The 24,419-nt window shown below is 38.7% G+C and overlaps 1 protein-coding gene across 1 annotated transcript in view; it reads right to left on the bottom strand.

The window, feature by feature from the left end:
* Nucleotides 1-23,359, bottom strand: part of Rad21 (RAD21 cohesin complex component) — a 28,706-nt gene extending 5,347 nt beyond the window's left edge. Inside the window, exons 1-11 of the mRNA XM_055626433.1 lie at nucleotides 23,274-23,359; nucleotides 13,995-14,170; nucleotides 9,983-10,112; nucleotides 8,026-8,125; nucleotides 5,725-5,831; nucleotides 4,889-5,095; nucleotides 4,349-4,474; nucleotides 3,867-3,989; nucleotides 1,993-2,216; nucleotides 509-716; nucleotides 13-161 (exon numbers count right to left, since the gene is read on the bottom strand). Of these exons, the coding sequence (XP_055482408.1) occupies nucleotides 13-161; nucleotides 509-716; nucleotides 1,993-2,216; nucleotides 3,867-3,989; nucleotides 4,349-4,474; nucleotides 4,889-5,095; nucleotides 5,725-5,831; nucleotides 8,026-8,125; nucleotides 9,983-10,112; nucleotides 13,995-14,138 (1,518 nt within the window). The 5' untranslated portion in view covers nucleotides 14,139-14,170; nucleotides 23,274-23,359. The remainder of the gene's footprint in view (nucleotides 1-12; nucleotides 162-508; nucleotides 717-1,992; nucleotides 2,217-3,866; nucleotides 3,990-4,348; nucleotides 4,475-4,888; nucleotides 5,096-5,724; nucleotides 5,832-8,025; nucleotides 8,126-9,982; nucleotides 10,113-13,994; nucleotides 14,171-23,273) is intronic.
* Nucleotides 23,360-24,419: the final 1,060 nt, after the last annotated feature.

The raw sequence follows: 24,419 nt of genomic DNA, 5'->3' as shown, positions 1-24,419 counted from the left end.
TTCTTTACTTACAGGTACCACAGGCTCTGGGTCAATTTGTCCAGCTTTCCGCTTAACTCCCTGAGGGGGTGGTGGGGGCATGGCTGACTCATCTATGTTTGTTCTGCTGGCCTCCATCACTGAGTCCTGGAGGCGGCTTGGCTCTTCTATAATGGGCTCATCTGCAATCATCAGGAAAAAAGAACTTACTTTTCAACAATATTTCAGAACAATTTGCTTTTAAAATTAGTACATTAAGACAAAGACATAGTTACTTTCCTTAATGAAGAAACCCAGTAAAGATTATTGAGGCTGTATCAATGCAGGTAGAGGGAGAAGTATTAAAAGTGGCCCCCACCCCAGTCCTGTGCAGATACCCTTTTAATTATCAACTCAACAGAGGCCTACAACTTTCTGAGGATGAGTTTCCAAACGCATCTCCATGCCCTAAATCGAGCACAGCCTTCCTCCTACACCACTGTTGCTCTGACAGCACAAAACTGTAAGGCACTCTCCCAGCAGAACTGACCGATGACTTCACGCTGCTGCTGCTGCTGCTGCTGCTGCTGCTGTTGTTGCTGCTGCTGCTGCTGTTGTTGCTGCTGCTGCTGCTCCTCTCTGGGAACTTCTGGATTCTCAAACTCTTTAAGGAACTCATCCAAATTATCTGCCTCTCCTCCTTTCCTTCTTTTCCTAAGGTCTTCTGGTACAAGTGGAGTAAGGCAGCGTGTAAAGAGCTATCAAAACATAAGCAGAGCATCAACTATAAAACCATACCAACTGAAGACTCATTAACATTTGTATTCTCTAGTCTCATTAAGGAATGTTTTAATACAGTTTGTAATCAGTAACCAGGATGTGCACATTTTAGTATTTTTTACTTTACGCTCTCATATTTCACTGGAAAAAGTGTTCAAATTATAATTACAGCGATTTTAGAAAGTTGAAAACAACTGTATCTATTAAGTGTCAAGGTTTCAAATTTACTTGCCTGCAGTTATTTTCACTAATAAATTGAACATGCCAACTGTCACAATACTCAATAGTTTCTGCTTTTCTTCACATAACTACTATGTGAGATTTTTACATATCACCAAACAACATATTCTTAACAAGCAAGCAAAATCTTATGATTTCATGAATGAAGAGGACCTCACATTTTAAATGATAAACAGCAATGTTATGAACATAGTCCCAGAAGTGGTTTTCCACCAAATTTTAAATTTCTACCTAGGGAGGGAAAATGAACCTACTAACTTAAAGACTAAAAATTTTTTACTAGCCTTCATCCATTATATAAAAATGGGGTTTATTATGACACTTTAATATATTAATGAGCTAGTCGTTTTATTTTCAAGTACGACTTTTTTTTCCTGTGAGCCAAGTGCAGTTACGTTTACTTAGTGATTCATATGTGAGCATGGGTGAGGAGTTAGTCATACAAACAGGCACATTACCAGTGTCCGTGCCACTGAAGAAAAGCCTCCATTTAAAGTGTAAATGTTTTACAGGCTTTCTTCAAACCTGTCTGACAGTGTTTCCAATAAACAGCAGCACGTCATTATCTTGGTGCTCGAGTATCGTGAAGAAAAATCAACTGCTTCTCTGCACATTTCAGATTATAAGAGTCATAGCCTAACAGCACCATTTCAAGCAGCAAGTGCCACACAAACTTATTTTGCAGTAGTTTGGAACTCAAATGAGCGGAAAACTGCACATTAGTATGTGTTTGAGGGTGTGTATGTGGGACATTACCATAAAGCCAGAATTCTACGGCAGGATAAACAGAACAGAAAGCCAAGGATATTACTGTTAATAATAGCATTCTACACCTGGAAAAACATATCCCATTAATACTTGGGCATGGCTGTACTCAGCATATTGTGATGTACCTTAGAAAAGTGTGACACAACTGAAGAGTACCTGATTAACAGTGATTTAAACAAAGGTTTTCAAAATTAATGTTTCTAGAAGACAAAATGCACACAAAATATAAACGGCCTATGGTACTACCTTCAGTAGTCTGTTATTCCATAAAGGCTGTGCAGGTAAGGAGAAAAGCTTTTCCACTCCTCCTGTCTCTTTCCACATCATCAGCTTCTTGGTGGGTGGGGCCAGGTCCAAAGTTGTAACAATATCAGAATAATCACTAAGTTGGGCTCTAATTGTCTTACTATCCAATTCTTTGACACTGTCAACAATCAGCTTCCTCTTCCTCTTGGCTTTTGTTTCTTTGACTAGAATAAAAGAATATAAGGTCACTTTCCCGAGAGGCCAGCCTGGAACATTCTCTTCCTCTTGGCCTGGTTGGTATCATCTGCCTTTCTAGACACAGATCCTAGAGGCATCCTTCATTTCCCATGAAGACAGTATGTCTTAAGTGATATTTTTCAAACATTATTTACAACAGAGATATTCAACAGAAATTTGCTGAATGAGTAAGTTAGTTCTTAGATTTTTATCATAATAGTACACACACCACACCTATGAGACATGAACTGGTGTTCTAAGTTCTGACACTCTTTTCTTTTGAAAATTTGCATATTTATTTATTTTAAAATCTTTGATTTTTGAGACTATAATTACACCATTTCCCCTTCACTGTCCTCATGTGCTTCCCTCTTCAATTTAAATTCCTAACTTTTATTTGCTACTGCACGTTTGTATGTGTGCATGGCCACAGAAGTATAACCTTCTTACTCCATATAATGTTACCTGTATTTATGCATCTATTTTCAGGGCTGACCGCCTCGGAGTGAATAGCCAAGCTCTGACAATCTTTTTTGTTTTGGAGACAGGGTCCTCCCCTGACTAGCAGGGAACTTGATATGTAGAACAGCCTAGCCCAAAACTCAGAGGATCTACCTGCTTCTGCCTCCCAGGTGCTGAGATTAGTGGCATGTGTCAGCAGACTGAGCAGTTCTAACAGTTTTAACTGTGACTATGAAAAGAAACTAACAAAATGAAAAAATATTTTGTTTGAAATAGACCACCTACTTATAGGAGCTGTAAAATGCTCAGGGTCTAGCATAGCCTGTGTTGCCTAGAAATGGTCCCAGTACTATAGCTTTTATTGCACAAGTTATGATTCATAAACAACAGCAGTATAGAGCTGCTTGATATAGGGTTGAAGAAGCGCAGGACAAGTCAGAGCGCCTAGAAACACCATGGCATACCTTACCTATTCGTTTTTAGTCTATACCAAGAAAGAAAGGACACTACTCAAATCTTCACAGAAACTTCTGGGATTAAGTCAAGCTCACGGTCATACGCTACAGGGTATGTTTCATAATAAAACATTCACAAGATTAAATAACACAAACAGATACCATATTGTGGGTCTCTAACTGTTTTCCAGCTATAGTTCTCTCCCTTCTCCCAAAGTAAAATATCATTCTTAGTGACTAGATTAGTTTCCACAGAAAACCTTCTCATCATATTCTTCCTAAAAATACATTAAAAACAAACAAGCAAGCAAGCAAACAAACAAAGAAGACATTTTGGTTTTGTGTATGCATGTCTGTGCTTGTGTATAGGAGCAAATGTGCAGGCCAGAAAACAACTTGGGGGCAGTGGCTCTTTCTACTATATAGATCACAGAGATCAAATGAACTCAGGTCCTCAGGCCTGGTGACAACCATCTTTACCAAGTGAGCCATCTCACTGACCCCAAGATTACTGATGTTAATACGTGAGAACTCCAAGGACTAAGATACACAATAAAGACTTGTTGTATAATTTTACACCTTTAGCTCCCTGCATGGCTCTCCCACCAGACATCACATTATAATGGCCAGAGTAAAGACTGTGAGAGAGGTATGAGCAAGCAGCTTATCTCCAACAGCAAATAAAGACAACACCTAGGACAACTAAAATCTATTGCTCACCAGTTATATCAATGGGCTCCAATGCAAAAGCTTCTTCCTCATTCGGAACAAGTGTTGTCTGGTCAGTCATAGTTGGCATTGGTTCAACAGGATCCACAGAGTCAGGACTATCGGGCCCACCCACTGTAAAAGCAACATGGTCAGAACAGACTTACGCATAACATGCATACCCTAGAAAGGGAAAAGAAATCCCTTTTATGAAGTATAACAAAACGCCATGGATGTGAAAAACAAAACAAAACAAAACTACTTTAATATTTGCCAGGCAGCCCCTGCAGAGTTCAACTCCACTGTACAAAAGAGGGGGATGGCACAGAGTAAATAACACTAAAAAAATGAGATCTGGCAATCAACACTAACCAAGCGATTCAAGGACAGTCACAGTTTACCAGGAGGGAGATCTGTGTTACCATATGCTTTGTGACATGTCTTTTTGGTTGCTACGCCATTACCCCAAGAATCCTGAAACATAAAATGCTCACTTGACACGTTGTCGTCTTCATCCATATCATCATGTGCCGGCTGCTCTGGCAACATGACCCCTGCCTCAGACAACGCAGGGGGGTCATCAAAAATGCCACCATCATTATTACTTATAAGTTTGTCATCTGAAATAGGAAATATAACAGTTAAAATCTGAAGAGGAAATGCTAAAATTATATTAACTAATCCAGGGGAAAACAACTATTAGGTTTAAACGGATTAATTTTAAACCTGAATTCAATTTGTATCTGTTTTTCTCAAGGCAGTTTACAAAATTCTGAAAAAAATTTCTGCTCTTGTTTCTAGTTTGTATTTCCATAAAAGTAGCTAGTTATTAGATATCAAACATAAAACAGCAGCTTAAATAACTAGTGAAATTCAGAGCTCTGATAAAAGCAAGCACACAAAGCTCAACATTTTTGGCTAGTTGAGAAAGAATGAGACAACTGATCCCATTCACACGCTACTATCCAGATGGCTGCTTAGGACTCAAGAGTTGGTGACTGTTCTGAAACAGAACTTAAGAAAGTACAACTTACCTAATATCCCACCATCATTTCCTTCTCCAAAATTATCATCTTTGTACTGGTCTTCATATTCTAAATGGTTGATTTTTTCATTCAGGTTGCTGGTGCTCTGCTCAGGCTCGAGGAGGAGGTTGGAAGCGCTGGTGCTCACCAACATGTCGTCATCCTCGAAAGCACTGCCTTCCCTCATAATTTCCCGGTCATCCATTCCAAAGTCACCTAAACACATTACATGCCATCAGTTGTGAAGTCAGAAATGCTACTGTTACAAAAGCTGATGATTTATTATAATTATAATGTCACGTTGTTTCCTGAAGTCTCATGTAGTGACAAACTACATGAGATACATTAAAATATCCGGTGCAAACTTTGTACCTCTGGGAAATGTCTAACAAAAATCAAACTTGAATCTAAATTTAGGTTATCAGAGCTGAATAAGGGAAATGGAACATGCACAATTAACATTCACAGACCTCAACTATGACATAAAGTGTTGCTATCCATAAAAGAATGTGCCTAAATTTTTTCAATGCTTACAGTAATGAAGCTAACTGTTCCACAATGGCTAGTTCAAACGTGAGCATTACTATAGCACTTGGACTTTCCACACAACTTCAAATACAGGTTCTCTCACTACCTGGGAAACAGGAGGAGCAAAAACCCCAACCATGGTACACGAATGGGAAAGATGCCTGACAGGCAACAGCAAGGCAAGTTGTTGATGGACACAAATTAGACACAGTAAGTTTTTCTGTCTACAGGGAAATGTTAAGCCTGGAAGCCTTTGTATTCTTGGCAACATAACAACACAATTACAATATAACTAACGACTAGCAATTTGCTCTTACCGAAATCATTTTCCTGAAGGATACTGATGTTCCCAACTTCTTCTCTCATGGTTATCTCTTCCACTCTGCTTTGGTTCAGGCTGAACTGCTGGGCAACATCGATGTCACTTTAAAATAAATTCGAATACATGTTATCAAGTTTCACAAAGTACCCTAGTTTTTTCTAGATACCCCATTAGCTTTGAGGTTATTAATGCTTTAGAATAATATCCAAGTATGATTTAAAAGTTAATCTGTATTAAAAAATTTAAAGCCATTAATGACAGGAAAGCAAAATATAATAAAGCCAATACTTAAGGTAATATGGTTATTTAGAGTAAAAACCTAGAAATGATGAATCAGGTGAAACTTATAGGATGTGTATGAACTTTAACTTTCCTTAGTTTCTGAAACTTGTTTATCTACTAACAAATACCATTCTGTCGTATTTAAAGGTACATAATGTTAAATACTGATGAGAACACTATTAGCAAAAAACAAATGATCAATAAATGGCAAAGGAAAAAAAAGAAATAGAGTTAAAATATTAGACTTATTTTTACTGGATAGATCAATCAAATACAGTCTGCCCTAACGTAGTCCTAAACCAAAACAAGCTCAAATCTAGAGGCATCAACTAGGAACATATAAATGCTAAGTGGATATATTAAAAATCATTGACATTTTTTTGTGATGGGTGGGGGTGACACACACCTTTAATGCCAGCACTCAGGAGGCAGAGGCAGGCGAATCCCTCAGAGTTTGAGGCCAGCCTGGTCTACATAGTGAATTCCCAGGATAGCCTGAGCTAATTACTGACACTTGAAAAACAAAAACAAACAAAGCATACTATTACAGATGTTTTAAAAATTCCATATCTCTAAAGACACAAGCTTTACAGATAAAAACAGTACTTGCTATTAGTATAAAATGGAAGGTGAGTTTGAAAAGCTGTTACCAGATTAGTCAAAATGCTAAAGTAATTGATAGGTTCATACTGCTCATTTTTGAGAAGTGGGAAAGCTGGCAGCCAGTCATTAATTAACACAAGATGAAAACTGGTAAAAACAAACACGGGGCCGAAGACCTCTTCAAGAAGTAATAAAACTGATTTTAAGAATAAATGAAGAATTTAGTGTAGAGGGCTGGTGTTGGAACACACTCTGAGAAGGAAATCAACGAACGACTTCTGAGCTTATGGAAAGCTCCAAGTAAACAAAGAGTTTTGTGACCTTAGTTTCTTCAAAACCCAGAACTGTTCTTGGATGTGTTTTCATGCCCCTCCGAGGTGCAGCAGATAGGAGAGTCTACTTCAGCTGTTGTTTTTCATGTTATCTTCCTCTATGGGAAAACGTGTTTTTTGCCACATACAGCTTGTCCTTGGGATTGAACCTTTCTTAGGTTAACTCCTTTTTGTTGTTGTTTTTCTTTTTCTTTTTTGGAGACAGGGTTTTCTATTGAACAGCCCTGGAACTCACTTCTGTACCAGACTGAGCTTGAACTCAGAGATCTGCCTGCCTCTGCCCACTCAGTGCTGGGATTAAAGGTATGCCTCACTATGCCTGGTCAGGTGACTCTTAACCCTCACAGCATAAATTGTCTGATACTCTGAATAAAGTTGGCGATTACATGAGACTTAAGATTGCCTCATTTTTAGGTCCAACTCTTCCAGGTTCACACTGCCAACTAGAATGGTAAACAGCTGGCAAGCAACTGTGCTACACAAAAACTTAGTAAGGTATAGTCGTATCTGCTATCATATCCTAACAGCTAGATTTTACTGGTAAAGAAATAAGTAACATACAACAGCACTCCAAAATAGTTGTCTCCATGTAACTTCTTCCTTTTAAATGTTTTAAACAATACTTTTATATTCTTCACAGGATGGTGTAAGTCATCTTATACATGTATTTTTAAAATTGCAGCTTTCAGTACAGCTTGCTAAGACAACCAGTACATAACTGTAATATATATTTCTGAAAAAATAATCTTGAAACAAATTATAAGCTTACTGAGAGCATCATGTAAAGAACATACCTAGACAAATTTTCAGGAAACATGGCTTTTACCAGAATTCCCAAATTGCATCTGTTAGAAGTTGATACCCACATAATTTTTTCAGAGAAGAACATTTCTGAAATTTAACATCTTATAATTAACACACTCCTAAATTCAAAATATTCATTTTAGGTGCCTAGTAAACCAGTATCGAACACTCTAAGGAAATTAATACAATGGAAGTCAGTAATATTAATATGCTAACAATCTAAAAGAGGAGAGATTAGTAAAGTGAAAGGGAGTAAGAGGAGGAGAGACACATACTCTAAGTCTGGCAGTGGCTGATCAAAATCATGAAATTCTTCAGGTAGAGTAATGGCATTATAAGCTGCTTCCCGGTTTTCCTCAGGTAGATCGACAACACCTGGAACAGAGAGACGAAGCTTCAAGGCCTATTGAGGCAGACTACAAGTGGGTCAAAGGTAATACGAGAACTTCCTAGGTCAGATTCTAGAAAAGCCCATAGGCAGAACATGTAGTATTTTGAGGTTGAAGCACTTCTTTTTCTGTTGTCACATTACCATGAACCACGGCTCTTTTTCTACAAAGACAGCCCAGGCACTGATTAGACTTTAAGCTAAGTCTTTAAAGGGCACGTCAACAAACACTGTTTTTTTTTTTTGTTTTTTGTTTTTTTTTTAAATGATGAACTTTATTAGGGGTAATACCAGGAGTACAATAAATATAAATTTTCTTCCTCTAATTATCTTCTCCTTGTGTTCAGTTTGGAAACCAGAGGTCAGGGGACTTCTCAATTGCTTACTACCTTTCCTGAAACAGGGTCTCACTGAATTTAAAACTCAATAACTAGGCTGGACAGGCTGTAAAAGAAGTTCAAGGAATCCTGCTTCTTCTTCCCCAGCACCGGAATTACACCTAACCGTGTTTGTTGCTGCTGTTTTTCTTACAATGTGGGTGCGGAACTCATGCCCTACATGTTTATAGAGCAAGAAAATTAATAACTAAGTCATCTCCCTAGTTCAGGAGTTGGTTATTTTAGGAAAAGTACCATAGAGTTTTAGCTATGCTAAAAATTTTCCATGATAAAAATATTAAAAAATAACATGGCAAGTATTAAGGAGGAAAAAATGCTATCTATTTAGCATGCTATCTATAATAAATCCACTTAAAAATACTATGTAGTTTATTGTCATGTATTAAAATAGAAGTATTAGAATACGCCTCAATACAAGCTGTTATAAAAGCACCCCTTATATATTCAAATTATCATTACTATTATTATTATGAGATAGGATCTCTACCTCAACATAGCTCACACACTCTTTTTCATTATTTACTTATTACAATTTTCCCAATTTCATTTTTCTCTTATAGAGTTTTTTAAACTTTTATTAATCACACTTTATTCACTTTGTATCCCTCCATAAACACCTCCCTCCTCCCCTCTTATTCCCACCTTCCCTCCCCCTTCTTCACGCATGCCCCTCCCAAAGTCCACTGATAAGGGAGATCCCCGTCTCCTTCCTTCTGATCCTAGTCTATCAGATCTCATCAGGAGTGGCAATGCAGCTCACACACTCTTAAGGCTAGCTGGTCAGAAAGCCCTACGTATGATCCCATCTCCTCCTCCCCAGATGAGGCAGGTGCCACCAGTGCCAGCTTTTTCCACGGGCACTGGAGATTGATCTTGCTGGTTTGCAAGAGACTTGTCAACTCAGCTACCCCTAGCCCATATTCAGATCATTTTAAACAGAGCAGCATTTCATCAGTATTAAAATTGCAGAATATGAATTCTGATGAATACTCCAGGTACTATTTATTTTGGTTGGTAGAATCCAATTCTAGGACCAAGCCTTACCTCAAACGGCATGACAAAGATTAAATGACATATCTCAGGATTAAAAGTGCATTTCATTTTAAAAGTACATTAAAACTGTTCAAGAACTCCTCCCAACAGTTGCATTTTCTGAGCTACCTTTTAAAATTCATCACATTATCAATTAGTTTTTAACATTTCAGCTCTGATGCTTAGCTGTGGTATGTAAGTTGCTGAGAAGCAGCTAAATACCTAGTCTAAGATCAAACACTTTAATTTCCCTTTGTAGGGTCCTTGTTCTACCACAAAAATAAAACACACCTAACTAGAACATGTGTCTAACAGTTTTCATCCAAGGTATGGGAAATCCCACAGGTTAGAAAAGAAAAAAACAAAAACAAACAAACAAACAAAAAAACCCCACAAAACAAAACAGCGCAATACCTGGCCGGAAAGCCATCTTTATTTTAATGAATGCTTCATTGCAGTCTGCGAGGAGGTATTTAGCTTTCCTGTGATAGATGCGGACTACTCCCAGGAGGAGGTGTCCTGATGTCCGCAGTGCCATCTTCACCTGAGGGAGACGATAAGATTAAATTCCTTGTCTTTAAACATTAGAGGCAAATGTACTTTAAAGTGCATATCCTGCACTAATAGGGACTTCTACTTTTTCTTATCTTCTGCATGGTTTAAAGGTTGTTAATACAATTTGCAGCTTCCCATTTACTGCTACATCAATCCCCAAGGAACTCTAACACAGACTGCACAGTATTAATTTATGAACTCATTCAGACACATAGGTAGGTACGAAGCAGGAAGCAAATCTTCCCATGGGTTTTACCATCAGCACAAGGAAAATGTAAATTGTGATTCTGTTCCAGAAGTAAACACTCCTGGCCTTAAAAATGATTATTTCATTCCTGTCTGTTAAAACTTGTTATTGACCAAGCATGCTTATACACTTCAATCAACTGAGAAATAAGGGTGAAGTCTGCCAGGGAATTTCTGAGAAAGACTTTAAAAATAACACAATGTCTTTGTCCTTCTCCCTTTCCTGCTGTGTGAAGGCGGTGCATGCTTGTGTAATGAAAAGGATAGGAATAAATGAGCAGAATGCTGAGGCTCTGGGATGTTTCTGAGCTGCTAAGCCAATCAGATTGGTTTGCGAATGTCCCTTTAACACTTTTCCTTTTTTCATGACCTAAACAGTCACACCATTAATGCCTAAATAGAAGTATTCAAAATTCTCCTGGCTAGAAGAAAAAAAAAAATAATAATTCAAAAGATAAAAAATATAAACTCAAGAGTTCCCCAGATAGTTTCTTCAAATCATACCGTAAACATAAGGTTTCCACGTTCTAGGTTAAAAACATGTTTGTCAGAAACATATGCTTAAAATTATGCTCATTGTTAAAGTATGCCTGCAACTTACATGTCTACACTGAATTTTTCTAGGACCCTATTCTAGGACCCAGTCTAGTCTTTGTATTTATGGTTATCTTATGTGATTTAAAGCAAAAATAACAAATTTGCTGTCATTTTTTAGACATACCAAATCTCATTAAATGTAGGACACAAAAAGCAATTTCCAATTAATATCCTATTCCTAATTAGTGCAGAAAGACCCTACTTACTCTTTTGTGGTTTACGCAGTTTGAAATTACAGATGGTACTGCTAAGACAGACTCTTCACCTCTTTGTCTAAAATTAGCAACTTCCAAAATGTAGCGTTTGTACTACTTTGGTTTAGAGTGGGTGAAAATGTGTTTGTACTATACTAGTTTGGTTTAGAGCGGGTAAAAATGTCATGTTCTAGTTTGGTTTAGTGTAGGTGAACTGAGGCAGGCTGTGCTTTCACACAGAGGGATGTAAATATAATAGAGTAAGTGTACCTGGTCTGATACAACCTCAACTAGGAAACTATTTCCTCCCATGAAATGCTCATCAAATCAGGTCAGTTCACTGTGTCAAAACAGCTTCACACCATATTACAACATATCACATATTACAAACATATTACAAGCACATTACAAAAGCAAATAAAAATCCACACAGAAATGATTTCAACTTGTGAGTAATTTGTGCTATCCCACATTTATCTTTTAGCTAAACTCTCTGTCAGCACTCTCATCTATCACAGTCTCAGACTTTCTGTAGTGTACATTCTACACAAACTGTAACAAGCATCCTTTAAGGTCAATGTGCTCCTGATATTTATGGATGTTAAAAAAAAGAATGTAATCTCTCCAGTTTCGACTTTAGTCAACCAGCATTTATAAAAACAACAACAAAAAGAACTACAACCACATTCTCATATAATTGGACCAGCTGTGCAAACTAGTGCACAGTACAGTCAGGCAGCCCAGCTTTACTGCACTAAAATCAAACCTGTGGCCCACACAGTCATACTTCCTTTTTTTTTCCAACTCCTTCAATTTGTTCACTACTTTCAAAGCTTTGCCTTTCCAAGAGGACTCTACAGCCAGAACCCTACAGCAGGCAGGATGCCTTTGGAGAGTGGTGCTGTTTTTATACTAGTTTTATCAACTCATCTACTGAGGATCTCTTCAATGCTTTGTATTTTCTGACAACTGGGTGTAATGTTGCTAAGAACATCTATTGTTGCTTTTTAACACAGATGTTGAGTTTTTAACTATTTCTGAGTAAACACCAAAGGAAAGACTGCTGGCTTACAACGCAACGTGAGTGAACTATTCCTATTTCCACCAACAATGAAGGTGCTCCTGCTGCTCCACATTCTCAGCCACTACTTAGTATTCTCAGTGTTTTAGATTTTGGCTGTTCCAATAAACACGTGACAACATTGGGTTGTTTACATTTTTATTTATATGATCACATCACATGAAATATATTTAAATATATTTACTTGTTTTCTGCACATATATTTTAATCAACATCTGACAGAAGTTTTTTGTCTATTTTATAAAAATAAGCTTTCCCCTTTTGAGTCTTAATAGGTTATTTTCTAGGAGTTCTATACTTCACATTTTAGGTCTATAATCCTGAGGGTTTTTTTTTTTTTAAATAAGAAATAAGGTATTTCAAATTAATTTTCATACATGCTGATACCATTTGTTCTAGCACTATTAAAAAGATTACCCTTTAAGAAATACATTTATTATCAAGTGTTAGTCTAAGTATGTATGTATAATGCCTTAATGCCTATAGGATTAGGACAATCTTCTCAGGGGTCAGAATTTGCCTGCCTCCCCACCCCCCACATTTAGTTAGTGGGTACATCTGTATGTTTTCCAGGACAACTTGTGTCATTTCCTTCCAGTATGTGGGTCCCAGGGACTCAACTCAGGTTGTCAGGCTTGACAGCAAACACCTTAACCTACTGAACCAATGTCCCCGATCTCCACTTGAGGGTGTTCCTCCTGTTTCCACCTCCTCCATGGCAACAGAATTGTAGACAGCTGCCTCGTTCTGATTCCCTATGAGTTCTAGGAACCTGAAATCAGGTCATTAGGCTTGCACAGCGAGCACCTTTACTCATGAAGTCATCTCTGTCCTGAAGAGACTACCCTTTCTCCACTCATTTTCCTGCCATTTCTTTAACAGTTGTATTACACAGGACCACAGAATTAAGAGCTCAAAAAATTCAAAATAATATAAACTATCCCAATAGTTTAGGAAAGTAATGTTCATCCCAAACAATGACTTACAGGCTTGAAATTCTAGATTTAAAAATCCTATAATGATCTTAAGAATCACTTCACATCAGCTGAAGCCTGTTTCAAATCCTGTAAATTCTGTAGATAATAGACTCTGATGCTATGCAACAATCAAATGAGCTACAAACATAGCTGTTTCTGAATGCAGTCAATTGCAAGGCAATATAGCTTACTTTTATGTATACAATAAAGCTAATACGATGTACAACACATACACTTACAATAGTCTAGCAGGCAAGCAAATACTATGAAAGGATGGTCTACACAATAGGATTATTGGTAATATTTCTTGTCGGTTACTAAAAATTTCAGAGTAGAACCGTCCTAGAAAGGATATGAAGAAGTATCTTCAATCCCAGTAAGATCTGTGAGCTATTAATCTTAAAACCAGCCAAATGTTTACATAACAAACAAAAACTTGAATCCCACAGCCTCCACCTAGAAACAGACTTTTCCTCACAACTTTTAAGAACAAGTCTCTGCTTGCATTCATTATCCCCCAGATTTCCCTGCTCTTCCTACAACAAAGGCCAACGCTTTATACTTAATAGGGTCAGGCTAGTGATGACTATTTTTCAATGCCAGTCTATACATTATGATCATTATTCTCCTGAACGATAAAGATTGAATAATGAAGGAAACCTGTGGAATCTAACTATAAGTTTCCTCTGCTCCCAATATACAGTTACAGTTGTTTTACAAGTTCCATTTCACACGTGAATAAACAAAGTAGATACAATCACCAGCAGCAAGCCTACCTTTGGTGAGATGATACTCTCCACGCTGCTCTCTAGGTTACACTCAAACACATGGGCTTTGGTTAGCTTCTTGTCCCAATGGGCCGCTAGCCAAATTTTGGCCAGAGGCCCTCTTTTACTAAGGACAAAATGTGCGTAGAACATTTTTTCTTATTTGCTATAAAACAAGAAGAAACCTGAGGAGAGAAAAAAGTCATTAAGTTTCATGCGAGGACTGAACTATTTATTAAGATACGGAAAAATTAACATTAGTTTCCTATATTGAGTATGAGAATACAATTAGGCTGAAAGTACAGTAAGCATTTTACAAAATAATCCTATTATTTTAATATGAGAGCAAAACTCACCCAAGTATTATGACAGATAGGGAAATGGTCAAACTACATTTATGTCTTGCTATTGTGAAGACTGTCATCAAAAATTTCTTAGTCTAAATCCAACCATGTATTAATCCTACTTCTAATTTAATTACTGATAGTGGACATAATTCTGCTCACTGGCTAGCATCTAGATGAAAAAAGAGAAATGTCTGAGCCTAGTACATCTTGACCTTGGGCTCAATCCCCAGTACCGGACCCCCACCCCAAAGCACAAAACCCAAACTACAAAGCCTAAGAAAGGCACCCTGTACAGACAATAACAATCACCTGCTGAGGTGAGCCTTTCAGTCCATCCAAGCCAAGCCGAGAAGGTGGGACAGTCCCACTGGATAGGTGGAATGCATCATAGCATCATTTTAATTTTTTAAGACTATCTAAAACTTTTACTTTATTACTTAACTTCCCCATTGCAGATGTTAAGCCCTACCTTTATTGTCAAATGAATTTGTGCCCTTCTTTGAAATTCTAGAGGCCTACTCTTAAGAAATAAAAAGCATAACTTTAATAAAATAGGAATCATTTTGGCTTTCTAATTTTTGAAAGGATTATAGATTCACAAATAGCTGATTATATCCTTTAAACCAAGACAGTGACACTGGCTTAATGTATATTTCTACGCCATCATTCTATATGTGTAGATGTGTACTCATATGAGTATATATATATATATATATATATATATATATATATATATACACTCACTATAAACAAGACACACAACTAAGTGTTTTTCCACACAAACACTGTCTTGCCTAAGCCTGCCCCCTGCACCTAAGCCCTGGCAAATAAAACACTACATATCCCATTTTCATATTTTTACATAAACAACATAAATAAGTCACACAGAATTAGCTTTCTTTCGATTTAGCACAATGTTACTATTCATTAATAATATTATTCCCTTTATAACCAAGGAATACTGTGAGAGGAGATAAACTAGAATTAGCCGCTCACCCAGCGAACACCATTCAGTTATTTACAGTGTTTGGGCTACTGCTGATAAAGCTAATGTACATATGGTGTCACACTGACTTGTGAACCACTTTTCTCTACAACAAACCCGTAGTTGCTAGGCAGTACAGTAGGAGTACAGGTGGGGTCACGGATATTTCAATACAATGATCAAAACAGTGTGTGCTTTTTGTAACCAGAGACAAGATTACTCTAAAATTAATGGAAAACAGCTGGAAAAGCTAGATCAACTTCAGAAGGAAAGAGTAAAAAAGAAAGAACAAGTCCATTCAGTTTTAAACCTTACATAGCTGTAAGTCAACACCATGGTATTGGCAGAAAGATACACAGAAGGATCACTGCAACTGAACAGAGAACCCACACACAGGCATATATGTATCTCTGACTTTTCACAAAGATGAAACAGGAAGTCAACAATGAAATGATAAATCCTGCAATAAATCAGACTGGAGAGATTGAATGGGTCAACAGACTAAAAGCAGAAAAGAATCAAAATGTAAAACCAATAAAGCTAATTTGACCTCATAAGCTACACATGAATAATTATTCAAAAAATCAGATTATACCTATCTGAGCACTGGATGGTGCCTCTGTGCACCCATCACCTAACCTGCTTGCTCTTTGATTAGATGAACACTGTATATGTAAGCACATTCAACAAAACCAAAGGCAGCAAACACCCCAGGGCGGAGTTTTAAATCATTCTACCTGTCCTTCTTTAAATTAACCCAATTTACTGCATAGGCAACAAATTTAATTTGAATAAAAATTTCTTATAAAAAAGCAGACCACAGCCTTAATGCACATCCAGAACACTTTTTTAGAAAAAAGTGTACTAATGGCGTGGGAGGAGTATTTAGACAACACTACACTATCCATAATGGGCCCTGTAAACTGGCCCTCATGAAAGCAAAACCTTTCGATTTATGAAAGACTGCTGAGAACGCACACTAAGAAACCCCACTGTCTGGCCAAAACAGAATCTAGAACATGTAACGAACTATCAAGAATAAAAGTAAAATCCAATTAGAAAAGAAAATCCAATCAAAAAACAAGCAAAAAGAAAAGTTTACAGCAAAGGACATTCCCGTGAGAAATAAGAACATAAAAAGATATCTAGTATCACTAAACCACTAGGAAAATAAACCCTTATCACAAGCGTTTAAGTTAAAAACAAACAAACAAAAAAAAAGTAACATCAAATGCTGGAGAATATGGCAAACATCTTTATATTAGCTTAAAAAAAACAGGAACAGAGTAACTGTAATTTCATATTTTCACATGAAAGAGAAGAGTAAATTTTAAAATGGAAAGTTGCTTATATCTTAACTAATAACATGTCCATTCTTTTTACTGATGAAAAGAAACTTTATTTTAAAGGTATCAGAGCCAGGAGACATCATGTATGCCAAAAATATTATTTGTGGTAAAGCATAATGAAATTTTCAGGTAAATGGATAGAACAAAGATCATACTAAGTGAGCTAACTCAGACCCAGAAAGACAAACATTGAATGTTTTCTCTCATGACTTTCCTAGATGTAAGTGTATCTATCACCTGGAGTAACTATAGAAACCAGTAAAGTAATACAGGAGGGTGTAGGCAATAGAGGGAAATAGTGGGGTACAAGTTATCTGAAGAGGAAAATGGGGAATATGGGAGGAATTAGGGAGGAGGAAAAGAAATAAATACAGAAGGGGGTTAAATAACAGCAAGGATGTCTGAAAGTCGTAAGGAATCATATTATTGTCTATCTAAAGTTACATATAATACATAAGTTGGTGTACAAATATACATATGTACTTAAAATTTAAAAACCAAAAAAACAAACCAAACCAAAACCACTACCAACAAAAAACCAAACTCCCATCCGGGCTGACAATGCTTCCTCCAGGAGCCAAAGACCACCTAACCAAAACTCAAACACAGGCATGAAAAGCCCTCCTTTTTTGAATAGTTAGTCTGGGTTGTCTAAGAGACTCAGCAAACATTACCAACTATTGCCCCTTGGTTGCCCCCGTGAAAAGTAAGTTCCCACTGCTAAAGACACCATGCACTTTGCAGGCCGGGCGAGATGATCTGAGCTGGATCTCACCTGAAAGACTCCAAAGGGAAGCAACCACCAGACCTAGCTAGCTAAGACACTTAAGATCCAAAATGAAGATCGTCATGGCACAGTAACTCTAAGGGTGTAGGAGTGGTATGCAAATCTAGGTGGTGCCAAAAGCTATCTAACTGCCTCAGTAAGAGGGAAATCAAGGTTGGTACTGAAAACCTAGCTAGTCCCTGGGGCTAGTGAAGTCATGGATTTTGGAGAAGAACCTACAACCATTTTATCAAACCAGCACAATTACTAACTACAGTCTAAATAATTATCCTGCGATCCAGATAAATGTAGTTCTCATCCCTAATCAAGGAAACTTCTTGCTACAAAAACCATAAACTGAAAGTCATACCCATCAAAACCCAAAATAGTGGAACCCAGTCTCAAATGATACATCTAAAACACAACTCCTACTTCCTAACAAGGATAGGACAGAAAGATTTTAAGAGCCAGAGGAATCTGCTATGAGATTGTGTCCACTAGAAATGTCAGAGAAGACACGCCCATGAAGGCTCACCAAGATGGCTGCTAAAACATGACCCAAACAAGGAAAACACCAGTAGACAAGCTAACATGAAGAAGGAAAGCTCATGAGCCCAATAAAAAAGGCTGAGAGCAGGAGAAACAATCTTCCCCAAAGAAGAGCCTAACAAATGGTCAGCCCCGAAGACATACATACAATAACAGCAGACAAATGGAGCAGCTTTAATTTTTACATGTAGGAACAAACAAACAAACACACACATGCACAAAGAAAGCCTTCACGCACATGCTTATAGAAAACAAAAAGAGGCCATGAATTTGAAGGAGAACAAGGCAGGGTACACGAGAAGGTTTGAAGGACAAATGATATATTATTTATGGGGTGCCAATGGGGTAGCAAGACAAAAAAACAGGCAGGTTTGTGTCAGATCCCCCCTTTCCAACAATTAATAAGACAATGTTGAAATTTTTATTCTCTGAGCCTAATGTTCTGAGTGCATCCTTAATTTACAGTAAAAAAGTTTTTTCAAAGGAAAACAAAAACCAAGCTTCATCAACTCTTTATGATAAGCCTATATAACCTTTCTACCAAATATCAGGTTGAGAACTAATCAACAGAAGACACATCAAATGGTCTGTGGTATATTGAATAACACTTCAAGAGTTACATGTTTGCCACTTAGTATTTTATAAACAATGTGCTTACCATAATCATAGCCTTCCATTTGCAAATCAGAGCTTCAAGTGTTAAAAAGTTTGGTACAGTAAAATCTTAACTATCTCTAGTGTTATAAATAAACCCAGGAAATGTACAGAAATTCAATATGGCAATGTGTTGTTCTTAGCAGTCAGTGACCTACAGGAAAATCCCAAAACATCGTGTTCCAAATAAGAGAAAAACTTGGTACAATGTTGGCCACGTGACAGTTATTAAATATGTGCTTATTAAGGAAATAGAATATACCAACTGATCTCTTAATTAAAAAATGTAGAGAATTCTAGAGTCTAGAAGTTAAAACTACTAGCATGTTTCAACAGGTGTCAGCAGTTTGTGGCAATACGTGAGCTGCTGGTCAGAGGACTGTGCTTAAAGCATTCCAGCTATGCAGAGGCACATTCCTAAATAGATTTTGGCATGGGGTGGGAGATGGTTAAGTAAAGCAGGAGTACTAAAATTAATCTGGGAAACAATTAGTAACAGGAGTATTCTACCAAGGGAAATCAATGTGACAGTAGTCATTTTAGCCTGTATCTCAATCAAACAAAACCACAAACACCAGTACTCCCTTTTCCTCAGTAACACAAACTTTTAACTTTAAAATATGGTTGTTTAATCTGTAGAGATCTGAAGATTCTAAATTCTGCTGGCCTTTACAAAAGACCTTTGTATTTATACTAGAGCAGAGCTTGTCAATGCGATGACTTTGGGACCAACTTTTTCTATTTTTCTAAGGCAGAAATCAACTTTTGAATTGATGATGGTATTTAGAATATATGCACTAATGCAAAAATAGGGCAGGTTATTTTTTATCCCAAAGAAACAAAGTCAAATTGAAGCTCACGTTTCTGCTACAATGTCCACCATCACTAGTATTTCATGCACCTACTAGGAAAGTAATTGAGTAAACTAGTACAGCCCCTTTGAGGAACAATTTGGCAAGGTCTTATGAAAATTTCACACATCCACACTTTCTGGACAGAAACTATATTTCCAGCAGTCAATGTTAAAGATATACTTGGATGTGTGTAACATGCATAAGGGAAGAAAAAGAAATAAATAGTACCAAATGTTTTACCTGACTTCCTAAAGACCATCAGCCCATTTTACATAAGAATAAAGAGCACACTGATAAATGAATTTCCTAAGTGCTTGATGGAATCGTAGCTTTTGTTACCTTGACAGTATAACTTACTTCCTATCAAAACACCAGAAATAATCTATCTGACCATTAAAAAGTGACCTGAAAACAAATGCACCTACACAACAGAATGTAATGCAGTCTGAAACAATGGTGTCAGCTTGGCACTAATTTGAAAAAGGTCCAGGTCAAACTTAAAATACTGGCGGAGATGGTCTTTGTGACTTAATGGATGTGGTCTACCTATCTAAAGTTGCCCCTTCGTATCTGAAGGCTCCATATTCTTTTTTTGTTTGTTTGTTTGTTTTTGAGACAGGGTTTCATTGTGTAGCCTTGGCTGTCCTGGACAGCTTTGTAGACCAGGTTGGTCTCCAACTCAGAGATTAAGCTGTTTCCCCGGCCGCTGGAACTAAAGGAATGCGCCACCACACCCAGCCCTGAAGGTTCCATGTTCTTAGATTCAGCCAGCTGCAATGGGAAATACTGAACGTATACACCTTTTATCCTTTTCATTATTCCCTAAACAATATGGTGTATCGGGAATTTAGGTATATCCAGATTTTTTTTCATGGTATAGGAGACAGCTGTAATCCTGGGACACAGTATGTCCCGTAGCCAATTTCCTACAGACACCAAGGCACAATGGCCTTCTCAAATTTTACATGAACACTTGGATATCTTAGAACTATTGAAGGCTTGGTTTAAGACCATTTCCACTGAGTCAAAGGAGGCTTTGGCTTGTCAGTACATATAAAGTTACCATTTTAGGTTGTTAACTGTACAACAGCTTCATGTCTAAGAAAACAAGGTACATACCACAAGTAAGCAATATTTTATTAACCCAAATGATCTAATCATGATCTGAATAATGGAAAAAAATGGTACTGATAGGTTGGTTGGATAAAGGGTTCTTACAAACCGTACACTGGTTTTACAAACAAAAATCCCCAGAGTAAATATGAAAGGCAACAAAAGATATATGATGGCATTTTTAATCTGCAGTTGGTTAAGTCCACCTCTGAGGAGCCCAGGGACATGTAGGGGCAACTGTATATACATTTATGCATTTGCATAAGCACAAGCTATCTGTGGAGTTCTTATGAAACTGGTGACAACAGTTATTTCTGGAAGGTGGGTCCCCATTTTTGTACTATTTTGTGTGTATGTAAACATGTTCTTAAAAGCAAACAAACCAAAAAATAAAACATAGGCATACCTACCCCAAATAGAAACTGCCACACAAGGAGTCAAGACACAAACCTGATTTGCATTAGCTAGCAAGTTATGCTTCCTAACCTTTACACACTTTCCTATTATAAAAACAAGTACAGACCATAGTTGGGTATTTTGCTAACTTTGGAAACATCAATACCCAATTCAAATAAAAAATGAGCTGTTGAGCAGGACCTGTTTCTGACACGAGCTCACTGGTTGGCTCTTTGATCACCTCCCCCTGAGAGGGGAGCAGCCTGACCAGGCCACAGAGGAAGACTATGAAAGATAGTCCTGATGAGACCTGATAGACTAGGGTCAGATGGACGGGGAGGAAGACCTCCTCAATCAATGGATTGGGGAAGGGGCATGGGTGGAGATGAGGGACGGCAGGATTGGGAGGTGATGAGGGTGGGGCTACAGATGGGATACAAAGTAAATAAATTGTAATAAATAAAATTATATTTAAAAAAATTGAGCTGTTAGTGGCCCAGAAGATTAAAAAAAAAAAAAGATAAAAAACATGGCTAGCCTACATATTACTACTCAACTCTCTTTGGTTCTAATACTAACAGAGTGAGTTTTAGCCTCAAATTTAACTCTAGTTATTTGTAATACTTCAGAAATTGTTTCATGTCTAAAGTTTAGCCTGTGCCTGGTGTCTATAGTCTCAGGATTCTTGAGTCTGGGCAGTAGAGTCTTTAAGGCAAGCCTGGGCTACATTATCAGATTCCCCATCTCTCCAAATAACAATAACAGAATATAACAAAAAATCGCGACTCTCAGTTTTCTCAACTATGAAGTGGGTATAATATTCATAAAGGACAATGTCATTAGGAACAGCACATGTAGTGTCAAGTAGATTCAAACAGTAGTCTTAAAAACCAACTTGCCCAGTTAGCATGCTCACACCTATTAAGACAAAATGAAAAGCACAATGCATTTCTCAAGAATTAAAGTTTCCTCAACGATCCAGGTCTAAAGTATTTCTCAGAATCTGCAAATCCCAACTTACTTGTATATAATACAGAAAGCACCGCGTACTCCTTAAACACTTCTGTGACTTCAATTATCCCGAACTTGAACTCTAAAGAAACTCAAGCACTAGACATGGCACACTCTCTCAGCAATGCCTTCTCAAAGAAAGGTGCTTCCAACATTAAACAAAGGTCTTTACAACCTAAGAAAACGGCTTCAGTCTGTTTCCAAAACTCAACAGCCTCTCAGTTCACTGGCATTTGATTTTTAATAGGATTTTGCACCCTTGGGGAGAAAAACAATGCTTATCCTATACAGTTTAACGAGAGCAAATATTAACTTTCTCTTGTAAAGAGGAGTCTAAGTACAGAAGCCACTTCCATAAACCCTTCAAACACCAACTCGTGAAGACAGCCTAACAAATCAGAGAGCCTGAAGATATCTTCTGCAGGTTTCCCTCTTAAATTTGAAGGCGGCCGCTTAGTTTAGTTGAACACCTCGACAGTGTCACCTTACACTATCCTGGCAGAGCATTCTCAAAGCCTCCCTCTGCCACGAAAAGGGCACCTAGCATCACAGCGTCTCCACAACACTCGATCCGACTTTAATCATTTAAAAAAAAAAAAAAAGTTTAGAAAAGTTAAGGGGAAAACCATTTTAACTCATGTCGTGGGAAGCAATGTTTTTACTCTGTCGTGTTTTAAAACAGCTTGTCCCAGTTTCTGAGATTCCCAACAGAAAAACAAACATTAAAGAAAAACGGGGTGGGGAGGAGACAGCAGTACAGCCTGCAGAGTGCCCGGGCCCTGCGGCCACGACATGCCTGGCGTGACCGGGGCCGCGGACCCCACGCCCGGCGCACCGCGACCGTCCCGGACCCTCCCTGCCGGCTCCCGCCCTGAGTAGTCCCGCGTCTTTGCAGACAGCCATTTTCCCCCGAGGGGGCGGCCAGGTCCCGAGAAGGGGCTGGTTCACACTCCCTCCTCTCCCCGCAGCAGCATGCTGCTGCCGACCGACCCCCGCGCAGCGGAAGGGCTTTTTGTGTGCGGCGGGATGGAGCGGAACCATTAGTAACTCAGCAGGCGCGGAGCCCGGCCCGCGCAGCGAGGAGCCCAGGCGAGGGCGGACCCGGGACGCGGGGCCCGGGCGCGCGGAGGAGGTGGGCGCTGTCCCGGGACCCGCCGCCTCCCGTCGCCACCCCGCGCCCCGGAGCCCGGAGGTACAGTCGCCCGGCGGGGAAGAGCAGGGCACGGGAGCCGGAGCCCGAGAAGGGCTCGGCCGGGTCGCTTACCTGTGTCTCCGCGGGGAGCTGGGAGGGGTGGGTGGCCCGGGGAGGGGGAAAAGGGTCGGGGAGGGGGCGGGGAAAGGGGGAGCCCTTGTGCGGTGTAGCCTCGGAGCCGCTCCCGCCACCGCCACGGCCGCCGCCTCCTTTCCGATTCACTCAAACAAACAAGATGGCTGCCGTTACGGCGCGGCTCTTCCGGCCGCCCAAATCCTTGGTTCAAATCGGCAGGATGTTTACGGTCAAAAAGGTACTTGTGCGCCTGCGCAGCCCGCCGGAGCCACAGAAAAGGCGGCGCAGGCGCGCTGACCACTTCCTTGTCCTTTGGACCACCCGCCTACTGTCAGTGGAGCAGGCGCAAAGGTTCCCCGCAGAAGTTTTCGGAGCGGCAGAGTTGGCAGATAGCGCATGCGCAATGTTGGCTCGTGGTGTAGCTACTTGGGTTTAGTTGTTAATTTGGGTTCAGCCAACCTGTGTTTATAGACAGCCTTAGGTTTGCAACAAAACGTGCTAGCAAGGCTCTGGAAGAAGTTTTTAGAGTAGACTCCTTTTATAAGCATTTCCTAACCTAACCCTGGTTTCCTATTCGTGGATTCAAATATACATTCTTGGAAGTTCCCTATAACAACATTTGATTCTTTTGAACAGATGCTTTTGACTCTTTCCATCCTATCAGTACACTCGTTTCCTTGTATTAAAACGTCAAGTTAAATTCCTCACCGCAGGTGTTGGCCTCTGTTGAAAACCTGCTGGAAGTGCATTTGTCAACTTGAGGGAATTTGTTTAACAAACCATTGACAGGACAGATTTAGCTGACAGATTTCACCTCCTTTCATTTAAAAATAATCTATTTTCCTTTTCTGGCTGCTCAGTAATTACTGGTATGATTTGACATAATAGCTGTCTGAGAAACTGGATGCTGTCACCTAAGCCTTTTTTATAAAGCAGTTCTGTGCTGCCTGTCATGATGACACATAACAGATTTGTGAGAGGAAAGGCATAGGTGCATGATATAACATAGAGTAGTAGATTTTAGTTCATACTTGCACACAATTTTGCAGAGTTCTTTCTCTAAACTGATCAACTTCTGAAACAGGATTCTGTGTGTCAAAAACAAATTATAGTAAGTAAGAAGTTTAGATGAAGAGGATTGGC

This window comes from Psammomys obesus, unplaced genomic scaffold (genome assembly GCF_907164565.1).
Source record: "Psammomys obesus unplaced genomic scaffold, mPsaObe1.curated_primary_1811, whole genome shotgun sequence".
Lineage (NCBI taxonomy): Eukaryota > Metazoa > Chordata > Mammalia > Rodentia > Muridae > Psammomys > Psammomys obesus.
The sequence above is the reverse complement of the archived record's forward strand: the minus strand, read 5'-3'. Positions and strand labels throughout refer to the sequence as shown.